Raw genomic sequence first — 22048 nt, 5'->3', positions numbered from 1 at the left:
CAGAGAGGGAGTAGGTGGAGGCAGAGTGACTTGTTAGTAGGCTATTATAGTAGTTCAGTGAGAAGTAAGGACTGCAGTGGTAGTAGTGGAAATACAAAGAAAAGGTTAAATGTAAGAGATTTCAGAGGGAGACATGATTGACCTTGGTAGCTGATCATACGTGAGAAGCAATCAGGGAGCCAAACAAGGACCTGAAGTTTCAAAACTAAGAAACTGAAAAAAAAAAAATCATGGTACCATTAATTTTAAGTTGTTAATGATTGGACTATGACTGTTTACCCGGCTTTGTATAGTACTGAGCTGAGCATAATGAACATGGGGGGTATAATGGTAATAGTAATAAAAAAGTTCAGTCGATAGTTGAATAATAAAATAGTAACTAAAAACTAATCTTTCAACTTATAATAGAATTGACAGATGTGGTTGGAAAACATGGATGAAAGGAATTTAAAGGAAGAACAAAATGTTCTCAGTATGGTGGAGAGAAGACCTGGAAAAAACATCTGAATTTCTGGGGAAGAGATAATGGATGACACTTCAAAACAAAACACATATTCTTCACCTCCAAACAATAATCAGTTTTGTTTCTCAACACTATGCTGGAGTACTACATCTCATTTTCTAACATTTTCTGTTAACAACTTTGGTGCTACAAGGCTCAAATAGTTTGTATTCTGAATCCTTGGTAGGCTATATCTTCAACTTTCTGGAGAAATCCTCCATTATAATTTCTAGTACATTGCATTATAGATAATAAACAGTGAATTACTGACACTAAATAATTGAAAATCTTTTCAGTTTTAATATCAAAATAATCTCTCTTGTTGAAATGATTCTTTCCTTAGTAGTTTCTGTTTTATTCCCAAAGAGGTCAACTGCATAAATTCCTGAGTGCTCGCAAAGTTCTAGGTGATCTCCAGGAGCCACCTCAGGACTTACACAGCAGCAGCAGATAAGAACAATTGCAAAGGCTTGAAGAACTCCAGCTGTGCCCACTACCCAGGTAAGGCGTAGAAACAGAATCACTCCAAAAATATTCTGAAGACACGGGAGGTAGACGCCCATGAAGGTACCCATCTGGGGAGTCTGGAAACAAAGATGTTGACCAAAAAAAAAAAATTAGACAGCTAACTAAAAGAGATATCTTTATTCCTTTACTTTCATATGAAAATTCACTGCCAACTACCATATTAATCTCAAAGCACAGATAATAAGTTTAAGCAATATCTTTAAAAAGGCACATATAAAATCCCTATCTTATAAATATCTTTTATTATTTCTAGAGCTATACATTTTTGTTTCATAGGTCCCCACATGTTTTCACATAGGCATATGACCACAAACAAACTTTTAAGTATACCTCAATAACTTAAAATTTTCTGTTGTTCAAAGCTGTTAGCTTTCTCTTCTCATCTAAAAATAAAATAATGGCTTGATCTTCGGAATTTGGTATAAATCCTTTATAGTCGTTGGTAAAATAAAGATCAGAGGGTCACTTTTTTTACCCCAGAAAAATCAGAAAGCTAACTTGTAATATTGTTTCATAATTTCATTTAGAGAAAAGACTTGGTATTTGGTCTTTCAAAAACTCAACAACTTCTCAACAAAGAGATAGCATGAGGAGATAAGTATGAACACTCTTCTTTTGAAATGCTCTTCCCTCTTGCTAGAATGCTCTTCTCCTGGCTATAACTCCCTCATGTTATTTAGGACTCTGCTCAAATATCACCCTATCAGATAGGCTTCCCCTGACCAACCTCTTTAAAAGAGCAATGTCCTCTGCCCTGACTTTCTTGCTAGCCAGTCTCAGCCTCTTTAATCTGCTTATATTTTTCTTAGAGCATTTATCAACATTTTATATGTTACATACTTTAACACAGTTAAAATATCTTAAGGACTGGGTGTCCACACTAAAATTTAGACTACATGACAGCAGAACACCATATGTTATGTTTGTGCTATGACCCCAGTACCCAGAACAGTGTTTGGTATACATCAAGCATTCATTAGTTACTGAGCGTAGAGTGATGCCCTGGCTATTTCCTCCTTTCTTATATATAGGGCTCTTCTTATTTACCCATGTTTTCTAACGTCTCACCTTGGTGGGCTTCTTTTTCCCTTCAGTGATATTCTCTGCTTCTTCATGTTCCTTTGCTCCTTGGGTCAGATTAGTGTAATTGGCCATGCGGTTGAGGAGAGAGGACACCTTTGGTCTGGTGTCCATTTCTTCCTATAAAACCAGAAGTATGGAAGAAATGAGTAACAAAGAAAACATTAAAAATAAGCATCAAAATGAGCACTTTACCAGAAAATTGCAAAGTAAATGAGAAAATATTTCACAGGTAAATATTTTAAGAAAATTTATCAATGAGACTTTATCCCCTCCATTAAAATATTATATTTAATCAGTGCTACATGAATCCTTATAAATGCTTAAGCGAAAAGTTTTATGATTCTAATAGCTTAACTAATAGCTTACTGGCCTCTACAGACGGCTGAAATGTTATAGACAACATTGATAATAGGATCTTTAACCATAGCACCCTCTTTCTTTAGGCTATTAACATTCTACTAACACTTACGGCTATTACTTATATCACTATGAATGGATAGGTCAATGAAAAACTTTTGTGACTGAACTAAATAGTCACCTCACACCTTTTCTTAAAGGAAGCTTGAGAGAAAATATCAAATCATTTAAAAAACAGGCACACTGAAAGAAGTGGCACTCAGATCATTGTCCAAAGCCAAACAAAAGCAGTGCTGGAATAAACTAGGGTCCTCTCAACAACTGGGCTGAGATAAGGCACACAAGTCCTCTGAATCTGGCAGTCTGCTTCCTACATTGATTTTTGGTTAGCAGTTTGAAGGTAAATTACAGTCTGCCCAAACATACAGTTGAAAAATATACTACTTTATACTTTGAAGATAATTCCAAAGTAGACATTTAAATCCGAGCTGAATTAGATAGCAAAGTTCTCTATATGCCTGCAATGTCAACATTCCTCGTCTTTATTTCATATAAATTTAATTAGTACTCATTAATTAGTATTATATTATATAGACTGGCAAGTTATAAGTATTGTATTTTAACAATTAGTTATTAAATTATCCAGCCTGTACTGTTTTAAACTTAATGGAACAGAAAACAGCTATCTTAAAATCTCTGTTTCTAAAATCTGTCCTAGTTTTCTCCCAAATATTACCTCAAAGAGTGCCAAGTTTTTATCAAAATATTCATCTCCTTCTTCATAATTGGAATTATTGAGATAAGCATTTCGAGCTTTCTTATGCCCATCATCTGGGGAAAAAAGTACACCAAGTTAGTTTCTCTTTGGTATTGAAGATACACCAGCACCACATAACTGTCTGTTTTCTCTGAAATAACAGAACCCATTTTCATATACAGATTTTAATCTGAGAGTGGAAGAGCTCAATCAGTATTGCTTGGAGAACACAGCTCCCTCTCCAAGAGTAAAAACACAAATCTCTAAGAAGTAAACACAGGTTATTCCTTTTAACAATGTGAAAACTTCGGGAAACACTATTCTTTTAGGATACTAGTGTAGTAGGGTCTTTTGAAGTCATCCAAATCTAGGTTGAAAAAAAAAAAAAAGAATACTTATTGAGTACCTACTTAATACTGTGCTAGACATGGGCTACTTTCCATACTGTTGCTGTTGATAATGGCAGTAAAAGCTCTCTGCCTCCAGGGCTATTTGGCCTTTTGTAAATGACACTTGGTTATTTAACCAAGGACTATTTTTGTACAAACACTTGCCATGTATTTTTTATGTTAAAAGAGGCACCCCACAAGAATTTGGTGAACTGGCTATGAAAAAAAAAAAAAGAAACAAAAACAAAAACAGTCTGGACTCCATAAGACAGTAGTGTTTGTGTTGTTTGAGCACTTCCTTAACTTTGATTCTTTATTGTGCAAGTTATACAATTACAATTGTCTGGTAGAAGAGAAACAAAAAAAATAAAAAATATGTAAATGTCATTTAGAACTAAGATTTTAAATACCTAGGAAACAGATACTAGTATAAACATTAAAGAAATTAATTTAAATTCTATAACCTTAAATTTATGTAAGATGAGCTCTGGAAATAGGCAACAAGCTATTAAAATAACTAGGTCATGCCAAGGACTGAAAAGCCAAATTGAAGGGGTTCCTACTGGCTAAAAATGGAATAATATGACACTAAAAATAAATAATGTAATGAATTGAAATGCAAATATGTGAAATACCCAAAATGATAGTTCTAAAATCTAGTCACTTTTGCGATTGCTTTAAAAAAAAAAAAACAACCATTGTTAACTCTGAAATATAATAAATAGAAAGAATCAAGCAATTATCCTGCCTTTCCTATACCAAATGTACTTCAGGGTAACTAAATAAAATTTCTTCATTATAAAATAAATTCAGCAATTTTCAAACACTAATGAAATAACAGATCTAGGCAAACACAATCAATGGTTGCTAAAACCATTAGGTGAAAGGCTCAAGCAGAACATTGTAATAGATGGGTCAGGGTGATCTGGAATCCACTGATCAGTCTTAACATCATTAAAAGCAGGACAACACAATCTCCTAATGTAATACAATGAAAAGGACACTGTGCAACCTATGACGTATCCTTACTCTAAAAAAAAAAAAAGTTAAATCTAATCCTTTATAATCTAACTGCCAGTTCACAGAAAATAGAGGTACATGTTAAACATCACCACAAAGATGCAATCATGAAATTCAGAATGTAGCAAATTTTACATGACAAAGAATCTAATTTCTTCAACAAATAAATAGCATGAACTAAAAAAGGTGAATTCTTACAAATTAAAAGTGACAAGAGATCACTTGACCAATTGCAAGGTGTGAAACTTGTTAGAATTCTAACTCAAACAAATCAAATGTAAAAAACATTGTTAAACAATCAGAAATTTAAATATGAACTGGTTATTAATTTTTTTAAAGGGTAACAAAAATCATCTGATGTCTGGCATTTTCTTCAAAATATTCTAGAAAAATGTTAAGTGGGAGTTGAAAACATTATTGGAACTGAGTAATGGGTTTATAAAGGTTCATTATTATGATACTCTATCTACTTTTCTTTACCTTTGGAAATTTCCATAATAAAAGTTATAAAAACAAAGAAAAGTATTAAGTCTTTCCCTCTCTTTAATGGTTCCAGAAAATTCTAAAGAGAATAATGACACAGCTTAAAATGATCACTTTTGAGTTATTCATTTATTCAATTAATTCAACGAGTATTTATTATTAAGTTCTTATGATGTGCTGGGCAGTATTCTAAGCCCTGGAGATATAGCAGTGGACAAGCAGTTAAAGATGCTGTTTTCACTGTTAGCATACTGAAGTAAAAGAAGACGGAATATAAGTAAACAAAAAAACAAAAAACAAAAAAAGACATTTCAAGAAGCAATAAGTTCAATGAAATAGGTACTGAGATAGATTATGACTGGGGAGGGGAAGGACTTCAAGTAAAAACACTGGTGTGCTGGTAAGCAGACTCTCCAGAATTTAAAAACAAAAAATACTGATTTTTAGTATTTGCTAATTTCTGTGGTGTAAATACTCACACATGCTAATTTCAAATGACTAATATGAAGTCAGTGAACATGGTTTTGGGAGAAGACACATACAATTGGCTCTCATGAGCTGGTATGAGCTGGCTGTAGCATACACTTGGCATAAGGTGGTCAGGAAAAGGCTGCATATCAGGCAGAGGGACCACCAATTTTAAAAGATCCTAAAAGAGAAATAACCTGAATGGATTTATAAAATAGAATAGATAACAAGGCTGAAGTAGAGTGAGGAAAGGACAGAACAGTTAGAAAGATAGGAAGAAACCAGGCCATGTAGTTAGCAAAAAGACAGTTCTATATATATTTACCAAATAATCTTTCCTTTTCCCATTGAGCTATTCTAGATAATAACAACATAATGGATGGAGGTTGTGGCCAGGGAGAGGTAGTGACACTGAGCTAATGTTATTTCCTTTATTTGTGGGACAAGTTTTTTTTTTTTTTTTTTAAGTAAGAAAGGATTTAAAAAGCAGTAAAAGTGGGAAAAGGATAATTTAGGATGACAGAATGGTTTAAATATATCATAATATTAATAATTATAATGCAAATAAACTAAATTCACTAGTTAAAACATGAAGATCGACAGACTGGATCAAACGACAAAATCCAGGTACATTCTGTTTACAAGAGACGTAATACAAAGGCTGAAAGTAAAGTGATTTATCAGGCAAGTACTAACCAAAAGAAAGCTCATATAGTTTCATTACTATCAGATAGACTGTTCTTTAAGAGGAAAACTTTATTAGGGACAAGAAGGTAATCACATAACCAAAGGTTTAATTCACCAAGAACTATAACGATTTTAAACATACATCTATTGTTTCTAGTTATCTCTTTCTGTGTAACAAATTACTCCCAAATTTAGTGGCTTCAACCACACACACTTATTTTACCATGGTCTGTGTGGGTTAGGAATATGGGCATGGCTTAGCTGGGCCCTCTACTTCATAGTCTCCCATGAAGCACCAATCAAGTATCTGCCTGGAAAGATCCATTTCCAAGGTCACCCACATCATTTTTGGCAGGATCCATTCCTTTTCAGGCTGTTGGCCAAAAACCTCTTTTGGTTTCTTGCCATGTGGGCCTTTCCATAGGACAGCTGACAGCAGCTAGATTCCCTCAAAGCAAGCCATCAGAGAGAGCCAGGGAGAGAGTGCAAGACAGATGTCACCATCTTTTTATAATCTTCTTTTGAAAGTGACATAGTTTTTGCCACATTCTATTAATTAGAGGGAGTCATTAAGTCCGGCACTCACTCAAAGAGGAAAGGATCGCACGAGGGAATGAACACAGGAAGAAAGGAGCACTGGGAGCCAACTGAAGAGGCTGCTTACAACATCCATCCATATCTTAAAATATTTGAGGCAAAAATGGATAGAACTCTAGTGAGAAATTGATAAATTGACCATCACACATGGAGATTTTAAATATATTTCTCCTAATAATTGATAGATAAATCAGACAAAATAAGTGAGGATAAAAAAACTTGAATAATACAATGAATAACTTTCACTCAATGAACATAGAGGTCTGCATCCAAAATCAAAGAATATACATTTTAATCAAACATACATGGAAAATTTATAAATTTATAAAAATTTACTAGGTTTCAGATTGAATAAATTTCAAAGTATAATATGACCCATGATCTTGACCTATAAAAACAATTAAGAATTTAATTATAAAAAGATAAAATTTTAAAATCCTCGCAAATTTAGAAATTGAAAAAAAACATTGCTCAACAATTCAAGAATTGAAGATTAAAATACTTTAAAAATTTGAATGACTATGAAAACACCACTTATTGAAACTTATAGGTTCCACAAAAGTAGCACTTCAAAGGAAAGCTATTGTCTTAAAAATTTACATTAGTGTAGTAAAAAGAATGACAATTATATGAGCTAAGTACCTATTTTAGGAAGCTAGAAAGACAGCAAAATAAATCCTAACACAATAGAAGGAAAAAGATAATAACTAACACTATGTGTCTTTTGATTAAATGTCCTTTCCCTGCTGTTCGACAGCCTTACAAAATTGTTGCTATAAAAATCTGGCCTCAGAATATTCCTGCCCCATCCTGCTGGTCCAAGCTACCTCCCAGCATCTCTGGCTCCAGTCCTGATATATCTATCTACATTTGGGGCCCTTCTAGTTTCAAGTTTCAAGTGCAACCACCTTTTAACTTTCAGACATTCTGGTCTTGGCTGTTTCTGGCCCAACTTTCATTTACTTGCCTAATTTTTTTAAGGGTGGAAGAATGTTCCTAGAGACTGTCTACATTTGTGAGACTGGTGATACATCCAAGATTGTCCTACCCAAGGTCTAGTTGTAGTGATGTTATAGAGGTGGGGTCCCCTAGAGGTCTTGATCAATCAGGCAAAGAACAAAATTCTCATTAGGAGTGGTTAATTGATAGGCATGGATCAATTACACATAAAACCAGGCGTGGTTATACTGGAAGACATGGCTGAATTCTCTCAGTCTGAATATCTTGGTGGGAAATCATGCTACTTCAGACGTACAGCCTTCAGATGTCTGGGTCACTACTGTGATCCCAGGAAATTCCAAACAGAATGAGAGTTCTAGAATTTCTGAACAGCAAACAGCCTTACTCTGCAGGAACTAAGAACAGAATCCATATGCTAGGATTGTTTCAGGGCCCGAAGAAGATTCTTTTGGAGAATACCTACTGAGACTGGCCTCAGTAATGCTTTCAATTAAACAGCTTGTCAGATCACTATTATGTTTCTTTTTTTCTCATTTTACTATCCAAATAATGCTGGTATTACTGTGAAACTTATTGGTGTTTCACTGTAAAATTCAAATGAAAACTGACAGGAGTGCCATTGGTTCTACTGAAGATTTGATTTCTATTTTTTATGGTATACATTTTTTTTGTAAACAGAAACATGGTATACCAAAATGTTTTGCTCTTTATAAAAACATTATTGTTGTGCTGTTACTTTAATGTTGCTTCTGTCGATTACCACTTACACTACAGTGTGTGCTTGCAGTAAGTCTCAGATTCTTCCCTTAGCCTTCTGATCTTTTTTAAATGGCCATTCGCTGATGTGAGTTAAGCAGGAGCAGTAAATGTACTTGATTTCCCTTGGCATAGGTTTGAGTTTGAATTATGTGACTATGTGAACATGAAAGGGTGTCTCAAAAGTTACAAACTATGTTTTTGATTTTAGAGTTTGTTTTAATCAGTAGCCAAACAGGAGGCACACATTATGATTGGCTGCTGTATCTCTTAAGTCTTTTGCTTTCTCTTTCTTTTTGTAATTTATTCGTTGAAGAAACTGTCATTTCTTTAGTAGCTTCTGATGGTTTGAATTTTGATGATGGCATTCGTGTGATGTTTAACTTTTTTTTTTTTTTTCGTATATCCTGTCAACTGGTAGTTGAGTCTAGCAGCTTAACCACATTTAGTACTTGTAGGTGAGAAAGGGAGGAAAACTCCTTTGTAAAGGTATTTTGATCTTCTATCAGGAAGTACATATAATCTGGTTGTCTTTCTTTTTGAGATACGAGCAACTGTTGATGATTAATGCCTAGATCCACTAATTTATGAGGGTTTACAAATGGTGATATTCTGATTCTATTATTATTATTCTTTCACTTATTAGCTGAAATACTTTTATAGAGACATTCCTTCCAATATCCTATTTGGTTATCCACTTGTATAGTAAAAGGCAAAATAAATACTTCATTCTTTCTGTTGACCAATTATCAGAATAATGAATTGGGTTACTAAAATACTCCACTGGTGACCAATTAGTTTTTTTAAGTATCATTATGAACTCGTGAATTTAAATACTGGATATGTTTCAAATCGGATGTTTTGTTTTGTTTTGTTTTTTTTACATCTACTAAGATTATAAGGTGTTTCTCCTTTAATCTGGTAATATACTGAATTACATAAATTGATTTTTAATGGTAAATCAATCATGTCTTTCTAGTAGAAACCCAAATTGGTCATGGGGCAATTTTTAAAATATAGTGCTTGATTTAGATTATAAATATTTTGTTTAAGGCATATATATCTGCGTTCATAAAACGAACCTATACTTTTCTTATTGACATTATTTAGTTTTGGTATCAAAGTTATACAAGGCTCAAACTGAGGAATGTTGGGGAATGTTTACTTGTTTATCTATTCCTTGAGAAAACTGTAAAAGAGTAGAATTATTTTTCCTTGAAATTTTGGTAAAATTTGTAAAAATGCCAAGGACCACTGCTCATTTCCTTATTCCCTAAATTTTTTTAAATTGGAAATTACACACACATACGCACGCGTGCGCGCACACACACACACACACAGAGCAAGAGAAAAAGAGAAAGATTATACATCTTAAGCACATAGCTTCTTTATCACAAGAGCAGTTTCACCCTTTCAAATATCTCCTCAGCCTGACCCTGAGTTTTGCAAGAGATCTGATGAGTCAGTGGGAGCAGTAGGTACATGAAAATAGCTGCACCCTGTTGAAATAGCTGCACCCTGTTGAAATAGCTGCACCCTGTTGAAAGGAAACACATTTAGAAGGTCTGGAAAATGCTATTATAAATCTATTCAGCAGGCAAGGCAACTGAACCAGTTTTTCACCTACTAAGCCAAATTATCCTAAATTGTTTTTGTTTTTTTACTGGCAAGCCAAATTATCCTAAATTGTTTTGTTTTTTTACTGGCAAGATTTTAATTCAAGCTATCAATGCTTTTTCTTAGGAACTATAAGATAATTAGAAAATATAACAAAATGTCATCTTTTACTCTTTTGCAAACACAATTTTTAAAATAAACCAGTCTTTTAAGGATTTTGAGGCTGTTAAACAAAGATACTTAAAGTGGAAGACAAAAGATGGTAGTTATTAAAAAGCATGGGGAAAAAAGAAGGAGGAGAATATAATCTGACCTAATGAACCTGAGAGAGAGAGCCCAGGATAGCAAATGGACTACTAGAGAATCTGGCCAGAAGAATCTGGATAAATTCCCAGGTTTGTTTAAAATTAAATGCAATTGTAGGTTGCCAAATGAGATTAATGTCTGAAGTAGTCTCTTTGCAAATACTATTAGGATTTTTAACTAAGACTGACTAAGAAAACCTTTCCTTCACAATCACATAATGTATCTTTTTGCCTACAATTTGTCTGCTACCTTTTACTGTAAGTGTTTAGCTGGGGGGAAAAAAAATCCAGCTTAGTTATATTGGAACAGTACCAACTCCCCCAACTGTACATTTCATTAGGTAAATCCTTCTCTACTTCCATTACACACATGTTCCTGGCCAGACGATGGAATACACTCTCAAGCTTCTTTTCCTATCAGGCATGTATTAGAGACAGAAGCAATTTAATAGTTTAGAGGGAAATACTCTTTTCATAATATGGTAAAATATTTCAATGAAATCTTAACCATTCCTGATCTAAATATGAAATTTTTCTATAGAGAAAACTAATTTTGAATAGTTAAACAACCTATCCAATATAAAAGTATAAAAAAGAGAATGGTGACAACCCCAATACCATGAGGCTAGAACCCTGGTGATCAGATTTCTAGCTATATGTTTACGTCTAACCATTTACTTAACTAATATCTATTTCGTGCCTAGGGTATCAGGTGCTATTCCAAACCATAAACTCACTCAAAGGAATAAGATGACCAGAAACAACCTTGAAAGAGCAGAAAAGGAGTATCCCAGTTTCTTTATAAGCAATACTCTGAATCTTTAATAAGGAAACAAGTATTTTCCCTACTTAGTACATTTTGATAGCTTATATTTTCTACCCCTGCTCTGCATACACTCTAGCAGCTAAAAATTCAGCAATGTACAAAAAAGCCTCAAACCAAAAGATATACACACATAAAATGACTCTTAATGTATTTAAAAGTACTTAACCTCTCTCATAATTAAAGAAGTATGAATATAAACTAGAGATGCCATTTTCACTGATTAGGTAAAGAAAAAAATTTACGATAGATAATACCTACTTTTGATGACAGGGAGCTGAGTATGACTCCAAACTCCTTACTGGTGGGGCTTTAAGTTGATGTATATTTTTGAAAATATAGATACCTTTTGACCAAGGAATTCATCTACTAAGAATTTATTCTACATATATACCGACAATGAGAATTCAAGTATATATGTACAAGATGTTTACTGCAATAAGATTTGTAACAGTAAAACACCTGAAAATAACTCAAATGCTCAAGAATAGAGAAATGGCTGAGTAAAATTATAGCATAGGAACACAAAGAAATGAGGCAGATCTTTATGGACTGCTATGTTTAAGATAAAATGTTAAGTGAAAAAAATTCACAGAACGTGTATCTGTATAACATAATTCCATGGACAAAAAAAGGAAAAAAATATAGTTATATATAATATAAAAATGTATAATTAAAAATTTCTATAATTCCCAAGGAAGGATCAACAGCAAGTACCATGGGGTACTAGAGATGAGGTGGCAGAGAGAAGATACTCTGGATGACTTTCACTTTCTTTATAGTATATACTTTTTGTATTGTCTGAATTCCTCACCTGGGTATGTTTTATTTTTATATTCTAAAAATTTATCAGTTTAGAGATGTTATGAAATTCTTGCCAAATTATAAGCTAAGTGCAACTTAAATAAGTGATATCTAGAGGAAATCAATTCAATCCCATAATTTATTTCACAGATAAGGAATTGGAACATCAATTACTATGGTTTAAGGCCGTGCTGTTTATGAAGTACTTTCAGTAATTAAAATGAAGTTGATCAAAAGACCAAGAAAAATGATAAAAAGGGCAAAGTAGCTGCAAAGCCTAAGATATTATTGAGTATTATATCTTCTTTTCAGAATTATAGAAAAAAAGAAGCTCCAATTATTAGATTTTTTTAAACCACAGAACATGAAAAATTATCTTTTTTTGGGGTATCAACAATACAACATTAGTTTCATATGTACAACATAATAACTTGGTATTAGTACTAAAATTATTTTTACTATAACTAAATTGAGTTGCACCAATCAATTGCAAAAGTAGTTTCCTAAAACTTATCAAGTTGGGAATAGAAACAGCAGGAAAAAAAGGTGAGAAGTAGAAAAAGAGGGGAAAGAAAATAGAATTTAAAAAGTAAGTAATGTCTGTTAGTATAAGCAAGAAAAGAGTGACTTTAGAAAGAGTCGACCCCCACAGTAATACTATACCTAACAGCTGGCTGTGTTCCCCTGTGATGGAGTTCTGACTTGGGTCTGAAAAACAAACAATTGAAAAGAAAAGGAAAAAATGAATGACCAAAACAAATAATTTCTTAAAAATCAGCAATAAAAGTCAACCAAGGAAACAAACAAACAAACAAAAATTTTAAGTGCTCAAGACACATTAAATAAAAGAATAATAAAAATATAAGGAACTATTATACATAATAATGACAATGCTTCCTTGAAAAGTTAAACAACAGAATTAACACGTGACCCTGTAATTCCACTCCTAGGGTATATATAGCCAAAAGAAATGAAAACAAGGACTCAAACAGATTAGTTGTATGACAATATTTATAGCGGCATTATTCAAATAGTCAAAAAGTAGAAACAATCCAAATGTTCTTCAAAAGATGAATAGATAAAACAATGTGACATATACTTATAATGGAATATTTTCAGCTGTTAAAAAGAATGAAATTCTGGTACATGCTACAACATGGATGAACTTTGAAAATATTATGCTAAGGGAAATAAGCCTATGCAGAAGGACAAATATTTTATGATTCCATTTGTATGACTTATCTGAAAAAAGCAAATAGAGACAGAAAGTAGATTAGAGGTTATCAGGGCTGGGCGGAATAGGTATGGAATGTTATTGCTTAATGAATACAGAATTTCTGTTTAGAGTGATGAGAAATTTTGGAAACAGATATGGTAATGGTTGCACAGCACTGTGAATGCAATTAATGCCAATGAACTGTGTACTTACAAATGATTAAAACATTAGATTTTGTGTTTTATAAAACAATAATCACACAAATTTGACCAAACGATACTAGTTTCATAAAGCAGAAGGATGATTCAGGCCTATAACATGAATTACATTGTCTCTTTAATGACAAAGTAATATAACATATGACCACATTAGCTAAAGTCAACATAAGTAAAGCACTCATAACTATTAGCAGATATGTTCTGTTTTGACTTTAAAATAAAATGACTAAATTGGATTTTACAAAAATTTATTTCTTCAGTAATCTACCATAAAAGTAATGGCAATAAGTGAAATTCTTAATGCAAGACATATTGACGATCACCAACTACTTTGTTTAGTTTAAAGGTTTGAAAAGCATTAAGGGCTAAATATGGAAAAACTCAGCTCCATTTTTCTAAAAGATTGTCTCTTTAGATACAGAGGATCATCTCTGGCTTCCAGGAATGTGTCTGAGGAATAAAAAATTTAGACTGGGGGTGGGATTGGGGGGAGGGTGTCTGTGAACATTGGGGAAAAAAGTCACCATTTTATTTTCACTAACCTCTATAATGTAGGCAACAAACCACATAAAAGTACCTGTGATTTTGTCGATAATAGATATCAGATATTTTCATATCACATTATAGTTGCTGCATATATCTCAATATCTTTTGGGTTCAAAACTACTTTGAAATTGTGGTAATTAGTAGAATGGTGGATAGGTCTTATTCAAAGCATTGATAAACACTTATTAGAATAGAGGTTTAATATTTTGATAATTGTACTTTAATGTAATAGGGTTCTTTTTAATCCTATATATGTATGTAAATATATGTATATATTTGTGTGTGTCTATTATTGCAGCATTTAAAAACATTATTCTGAAAAGGAATTTGTAGGCTTCAGGATGCCAAAAAGGTCCAAGGTACAAAAAGATTAAGAATTACTGTTTTAGAAAAAATTCGAATAATATTTTCGATGGTGTTTACAAATATAGATTTTTATTATATATAATTTAATTAAATCTAACACCAAGCATCCTAGGCAGAAACAATCAGAATACTTAACGAATTCTGGTTTCTGATGTATGTACTAATGTGTACTACATATTAGAATATGTAGTATATATACTCTAATCAAGAAGAAAATAAAGTAGAAACCTGATTCCAATAAGTAAAGTGTTAAATGCTATGTGTACATTTTAAAATATATTTTTAGAAGACTTTCATACTTAATTTGGTTTTGAAAAAGAGAAATTCCAAATTTTTCTATTCTAACATATTTTCCCCAACATAACAGCAAATGAATTTCCAGTTTCACTTTAAACTCGTCTTATTTCCTATCTAAATAAATAATATAGTTCACTAGGGAATTCTACTAAACATTCAAAGAAAAATAACAATCCTTCTCAAACTCTTCCAAAGAGTTTGGGAGAGGGACTACTTCCAAACTCATTTTCCAAGGTCAGCATTACCCTGATACCATGAGGACACCACAAGAAAAGAAACTCACAAGCCAACAGCCATGATGAACACAGATGCAATGATCTTCAACAAAATATTAGCAAACCAAATTCAACAATACATTTTAAGAATCAAACACCATGATAAAACGGGATTTATCTCATCATGAGAAAATATATTCTAGAACTACATATGGTGACAGATGTTAATTAGATTTATTGTGGTGATCATTTTACAATACGCGAAAATATTGAATCATGTTGTACATCTGAAACTAATGTTTGTATGTCAGTTATACCTCAATAAAAAAGTAGAAAGTAAAAAAAGAATATAGGTTGTTCTTGCACATAAGACAAAGTAGGAATAACAGTTCCATAGTAAGTTAATATATTAGATCTTTTTCCTCTCCCCATCTCCCTAATCCCTCTCTCTCATGTAGGAGAAAATTTGGGCCCATCATTATAGAGAAGCAGGTGTATAATAATATGGAAAGAAGAGCAGAGAAAGAAACATAGAATTTTAGAACCAGAACTTCTGTCATCATCTAGATCTACTCTAGTGATCCTAAAGGAAAAGTTGGAAGGGCCACCAGCATCTTCTATTTGTCTGCCTAGAACTATACTAACACACTCTTTCTCAAGATTTTTATTCTCAGCTTCTGCCGTTAATGGAAATGCCTTTATCTCTCAGATCTGCTAGGACAGAACAAAATTGAGAACCTTGGATCTTAATATTTATAGTTGAGACGACAAATCCCTGGGTTAATGAGTGGCCAGAGACACATCACACTACCACCAAATGAGAAAGGTTAGAGAAATAGTCTTGATGTCTTGAGAATCTATGTTTATGTTTCTTAATACTCTGTAATTCTAACTTTCTTGTTCTAAAACAAAGTAAAATAGCCTAAAATGAATTATCTGGAATTTCCACAGACTGTATCCATGAATAAAAATGGAAAAATGTATCAGATTACTCAGGCAGAGTAGGTATGATTTTAGAAGTGGGAGTATAAATGACATTTTTCTTAAAAAGAATTACCTCCTTCTGTATAATATACTTCTTTGCCTTCTGAGCTAGGCGTAAGTGATATGTGTATTTGCTAGCCAACCTAGCACTCTTCCTTTGAACACCTTCCTATTTTGAGATGAGTAGAAATAAGTCTTTTGTATAGTTCTCTAGAAGTTTAGCTTAGACTTCTGTTTTTCATTTATTATAATTAAAGGAATGGGGGGCAATCTTATTTGATAAGCTGAAGATTAACCCCTAAGAACCTACAGATGCTTCATTAATATATGTAAAAGTTGAAATAAGGACAAATCTAGGAGTAAACTGACTCATGAAGCCACTAAATGGTGGTACTGCTCACTTGCATGCCTATAAAATCATAATTGATAAGTTGTCTTAAACTGAAAATTCTGGGTATGCAATCCAAATTATGGAGTGCAGTCAACATGATACCATTGTTCTATATCTGGACACCCTTCTAGAGTCCTATATCGAACATTCCCATTTAACACTTTTCCTGCCTATGTCACTGGTGAGGGTACGCCTAAGTCTTCCTGAGATTGGGAGTTTTGTCCCTAAATATTTCTCAAAATGACATTTATTTTACCAAATTACTTCCTGTAATAGGAAAAATTTACCAATGTTAACTGTTTATACTCTTCAATGGCCTTAAATAAAGGTATTCCTAGATCATAATATAATCAGGTTATACCCAAAAGCCTGTGAGACTCTACCAGTCAAAATAGTAGTTCAAATAAAAAACAGAAACATACCTTTCACAACAGTAACTGCAATCATAAAGGTGAACTGAAAATATTTCCTTGTTAACAGTAATGACATACTACTTTTACAAATAGGTACTTGCTCACTCTATTTAATTTTCCAAGGTAAATGATAAGGAATGAAGATTTTATTTAGTTTCTTGCCATGTGCCTTGGAAAACAGAGAAAAATGATGTGGGTGGTATTCACTTGCAAAACTGCCTCTGAAAATGGTTTTTATGAAAAGCTTTATTATTCTCCCTAGTTTGTCCACAGCAATAGTCTCTTTCTAAATTTCCTTTGATAATCACTTCATCTACCATACTTGGTAATGAATCTGAAGCAAATAAAGGCTAACCTGTATCCTGCATCTAAAATTCAGGGTAGAAGGTTTGTCTTTATTAAAGACAGAATCAATAATGTCATTAAGTAACACGATAGTGAAAACTGTTGCCTGTTTAGAAAAAGTAGACATGATCACATGCATATATATACCAGGACAATTACCTTTTCATACTCCTGTCTATGTTATCTAGATGTACTACGAAAACTATTTCAGGATACCAAATACCTAAAATCACCAGTCTTAATATATTTCTAATTTTCGGGACTCTGACTTTTTATAAAACCAAAGAAGCATCATCATCATCATCATAAGAAAAAATCTGACTCAGATTTGGCAAAGATGATTAAAAGATGAAACCAAATGATTACTCTAACATTACAAATTCATTAGATTCTGCCTCTCTATATGGGAAACTAGAAGAGGTAAAACCAGTTGAAATAAGGTAAAATCTGAAAAGCCTATCTTCATATAGATTTTGAACTTGCTGCAATGAAATTAAATAGACCTAGAAAAACTTACATGTAATTAATTGGGTTTAAGTAAATGGGTGAAAACATCAAGCAATTTTCAGCAAAGTGAAATTAACCAGAAAGATGGCAATGAAAGCAAATACTTACAAAAAGTTAAACATGTTTCTAGTTTTAACCCATAAAAGAGAGTTGAAAGATCCTTCTTTGAATTTTTAATATAGTAAGAATGTAATTTTTAAAAAGACATTTAGAGTCTACTTCTGTCAAAAAAAAAAAAAAATTTCTGCTGGGATTTATAGTTTGGTTCAAACTATCTTGCCAAGTAAGGGATCTGTGAAGACAACTAACCACGGAGGGAGTAAGTTGTGGTAGTACCACTGAATCACAGACTGAACTTCATGTATAATGCATAATCCTTAGTGCTCAGTGAACATTCTGTAATATCTTAATAGGGACTTGGTGAGAAAATGGTTTGGGGCAGGGATGGTAACTAATTTTGGCAAATCTATTTAACAGCCAAGTAGATTTCTATAATGTACAATTTCTAAGATCTTTCAATAAGCTAATGGTTTCTTAGCTAATCTACAAAAGAAGAACATAATATTTGGCATTCCTTAATATCTCAGAAAAGATAACTTTTTAAAATAAAATCTCTTGTGTAATTAGTGTTTTAGAGTATACACTTTGGGAAATGTTCAACCAATTCATATCAATATACTAAGGTTAAAAGATAACTCCCTGAATCATCATTCCCATTTACTCATTCATTCACTCTGTAATATTTCCATTAAACCAGTATTTTCCAAATTTGCCTACTCAAAAGAATCATCTAGAATATTAGTTAAACTACAAATTATTGGGTCAGAAAACTAACCCTAAAAACTTGATCTCATGGGAGGAGCCTGAGCTTCTGTAGCTTTATGAAGTGCTCCAGCTGACTATCAAAAAGCTTCTATCATTTTATTCAATCATCCATCCATTTAAATAGTTGGGTAAATAATAAGTGCCAGACATTGTTCTATGTGCTAAGGATAGAGCAATAAATAAGACAAATTTCCTGTACTCGTGCAGATTTGGCAAGAGAAAGAATAAAGAAAAATTAATAATCACAATTATTTTCTTTATAACACTTATTATAAGCCAAAATTAAAAAGGAGATGCTGTTTTGGACTGGGTGGACAGTGAAGGCTTTTCTGAGGGAATAATCCTTAGAATGAGACTTGCATATAAAAGAGACAGACATGAGGAACTTGGAAAAGACTGATCAGGGCAGAGTAGTTACACAAACACCCTAAGATGGGAATAAGCTTGGTATGTCTAGGAAACATTAATGTGTATCCCAGTGAGTAAGAAAGTGGTTTTAAAAAACAGGTTAGCAAATTAGGTAGCAGATACATGTTGTAGTGTTCCAGATCATGGTAAAAAGTGTGAATTTTACTTTAAAACTGGTGTAAAACAACTGTAAGGTTTTAAATAGCAACATGATAGGTCTGATTAACTTTTTAAAAGATGCAGGCTGCTGGCTGGAGAATGGGCTGTGAAGGGAGCAAGAGCAGAGGCAGGGAACCAATTAGGAGTACACTGCAGAAATCTTAGAAAGGTATGATAATGACCGTAGTGAAGATGATAAAAGCTGAGATGGTGATAACATCTTCTGAAAGGAGAGCTCATGAGTTAGTTTGCAAAGATAATGTCCATGTTACTTTAAATGTGTAGTTATTTTCATTAATTTATTCGATAAATTTTTGAACACTTTCTATATGTGAAACACTATTCTATTAGAAATGCAGTAACAAAATCCCTGCTATCCAAGAGCTTACATGTTTGAAAGGAAGAGACAATGTACCATATTATATGTCAAGAGTGATGAGTTATATTAAAAAAAAAAGCAGAGTAAGAGAATAAAGAGGATTTGTGGGCGGATGATTTGTGCTAATTTAGATACTGAGTCTAAAATGGTGTCTCGAACATGTGACATTTGACCAAAATTTGAAATGAGCCCTTTAGTTAAATATCTGCAGGAAAAACATTCTAGGCAGAGAGAACAATGCAAAGACCCTGAAGCAGGTGCATGCTGGCATGTTCAATGAAGAGTAAGGCCACATCACCAGACAAAACAGCAGCGTAAAAGTGACAGGACATGGGATAAGAGATGGATGTTTGTGATGGAGGAGAGAGCACCAATCAGGTGGTGCGTGGTTGGACATAGTAAGGCCTTTTGATTTTACTTTGAGTGAGCTAGGAAGCCACTGGAACGTTTTGATCTGTTTTAACATGATCATTCTAGCTGTTTCTGATGAGTAGATTGCAGGAGGCAAGTGAGGAAGTAGAGGAGGAAACGAAGTTTTTGTTATGGTCCAAGAACAGATAATGGTAGTCTGGATCAAGTCAAAAGTACAGGAGGTAGTCAGATACTGTATATGTATCAAAGTCAGGATTCACAGATTAGCATGCTGATGAATAGGATATGGGGTGGAAAAGAAAGAAAGGAGTCAAAGTTTTCTCCAGGGCAATTAGATGAACAGAGATGCCATTTACTCAGTTGTGGAAGACTGGGAGAAGAGCATGATGGTGCTGAAGACAGGCCCCGTGATAGCTGTGCAGCTGTCCTGGAGCAAACATAAAGCATGGTAAAAAGAGAACACAGGATTTGGAAGCAGATAAAGCCCTGGAGGGATCCTAGCTCTACCATATGCTATTCACGAAACTCTGGGAAAACAGTTTACTATTTCTCAGCCTTAATTTACTATCTATGTAACAGGAATAATACTACACCACAGAAAATTACTGTGAGGATTACAGATGGCAAATACTCATTAAATGATAACTTTAAGAAAATTGAGATGAGCCATGGAATGATCAAGAGAAATAATAAAAATTGCAGTGCTACAAATCATGGTAAAAATTAGTATTTAGATAACTGGTGATATTTCCTGAAACTCTAAACTTTAAATGTTTTGCAATACAATAGTACTAAGGAAAAATATAAAAGTACTACAGGGAACACTTGGCACTGATCTACACATTGAATTAAAATCGAACATTCATATGATAATAATTTGATTCACTCGTCTTATTTCAAAGTCTGATACATTTATAGTTTGGTCTAAATATGCATTAACATATGATTTGGGATGTTTTGATAAAATAGTTCCTGTAGTATTGCCCAGCAGTGTCTGCACTATAGACCCTGTACAAATTTATTAATGACTCCATTCAAGTAACAGGAATTTAAGTCGGTAAGTTTAAAACACACCTCAAACTGTTGGATAGTGTGAGATTTTCTGACATTAAAAAGCTCATAATCAGTGACATCAGCAACATGGTGGTGTGAGACCTCCCAGTTTCTCCCCTTAAAGTTACAAGAAGTTGGACAACTATAATTCAACAAAGGATTCCCTGCTCAACAAAGAAACAAATCTGAGCTGTCTGTGCTGTAAGATGTCTGAAGGTGAGTGTTTCTGAGTGAGTAGGGGAGATGGTGGCAGAGATGGGGGGAAGGACAAAGATGGGAGGTACATCCCGGCTTGCAGAGCCCCATTAATGTGCTAATGGGGTAGCAGAAGGTCAGACTGAAGCACTCACTTGGCAACCCAGAGAAGACCAGAGGGGTAGAGGCAGCATTCTGGGCTTGAGTAGCTGGTACACAATGTGGCTGAGTTTGTGATGGGGGTGGAGATGCAGTTCAAGAGGTGTGGTGGCTGCTGTTAAGCAGCTGCCACTACGAAGGAAAAAAAAGCCACAGAAGTCTGAATCCAACCCCTTCCTCCATTTCTGCTGCCACTCGCTCCAGCTACCAAGGAGCGGAGGTGTTGGATTACGGCCCTCACTCAGCAGCCTGGCAGCAAAATCTTGAACCCACTTCACCCTGTCCATCCCTCCCTCACTTGTTATAGTAGAATCTGACACAGGCAGCTAGGACACCTGGGATAGTACAACGTGGCTGGTGGCTTTGGTTGCAGGGAAGAGCACTGGGAATTTACAGGCCCAAAGCCTGTTACATTCAACCACTGGCGTGATGCTATGAGACCAAGGTGACCCAGTCACACCCATCTCCACAGAGGACATTGGTCATTTTCAAGAGCAGAGACAAAAAGCTATCACTAAGATCCTGGAAGTTCCAGCAGTGCAGGTAAGAGAAAATAAAAACTTAACGCTATGGCACCATCTACTGGAAAACAAAAGACCTCTACTTATTAACCCGGCTGAATTGTTAAAAGAAAAACAATATTTACAAAAGATTTCATTTCTTAAATGCCCAGGCAGAGAAATAATCTATCAAGTACCATGAATAACCAAGGTAACAAAGTAGCTCAGAAAGAAAATGAAAAGTCTCCAGAAAACAAACTCAAAGACATGGAAGGTTGTTATTTAAATGATAGAGAATTCAAGATTGCAGTTCTGAAAAATCACAATGAGCTACAAGAAAAATCAGAAAGAGAGTTCACTGAGG

The 22048-nt window shown here is 33.8% G+C and overlaps 1 protein-coding gene across 5 annotated transcripts in view; it reads right to left on the bottom strand.

Annotated features, from left to right (window-relative positions):
* The window catches only part of SLC12A6 (solute carrier family 12 member 6), an 83205-nt gene that overhangs the window by 26101 nt on the left and 35056 nt on the right, over window positions 1-22048 (bottom strand). For 4 of the 5 annotated variants that reach the window (XM_036218150.1, XM_016160809.2, XM_016160811.2 and 1 more), the window contains 4 exons: window positions 12800-12844; window positions 3207-3301; window positions 2099-2230; window positions 940-1086 (listed from right to left, as the gene is read on the bottom strand). In XM_036218150.1, coding sequence (XP_036074043.1) covers window positions 940-1086; window positions 2099-2230; window positions 3207-3301; window positions 12800-12844 — 419 coding nt within the window. The remainder of the gene's footprint in view (window positions 1-939; window positions 1087-2098; window positions 2231-3206; window positions 3302-12799; window positions 12845-22048) is intronic. The other variant, XM_016160810.2, reaches the window with a different exon arrangement.

The sequence above is a fragment of the Rousettus aegyptiacus genome, unplaced genomic scaffold (genome assembly GCF_014176215.1).
Source record: "Rousettus aegyptiacus isolate mRouAeg1 unplaced genomic scaffold, mRouAeg1.p scaffold_m13_p_3, whole genome shotgun sequence".
In the NCBI taxonomy this organism is placed as follows: domain Eukaryota; kingdom Metazoa; phylum Chordata; class Mammalia; order Chiroptera; family Pteropodidae; genus Rousettus; species Rousettus aegyptiacus.
This window is presented reverse-complemented; position numbering and strand designations above follow the sequence as displayed.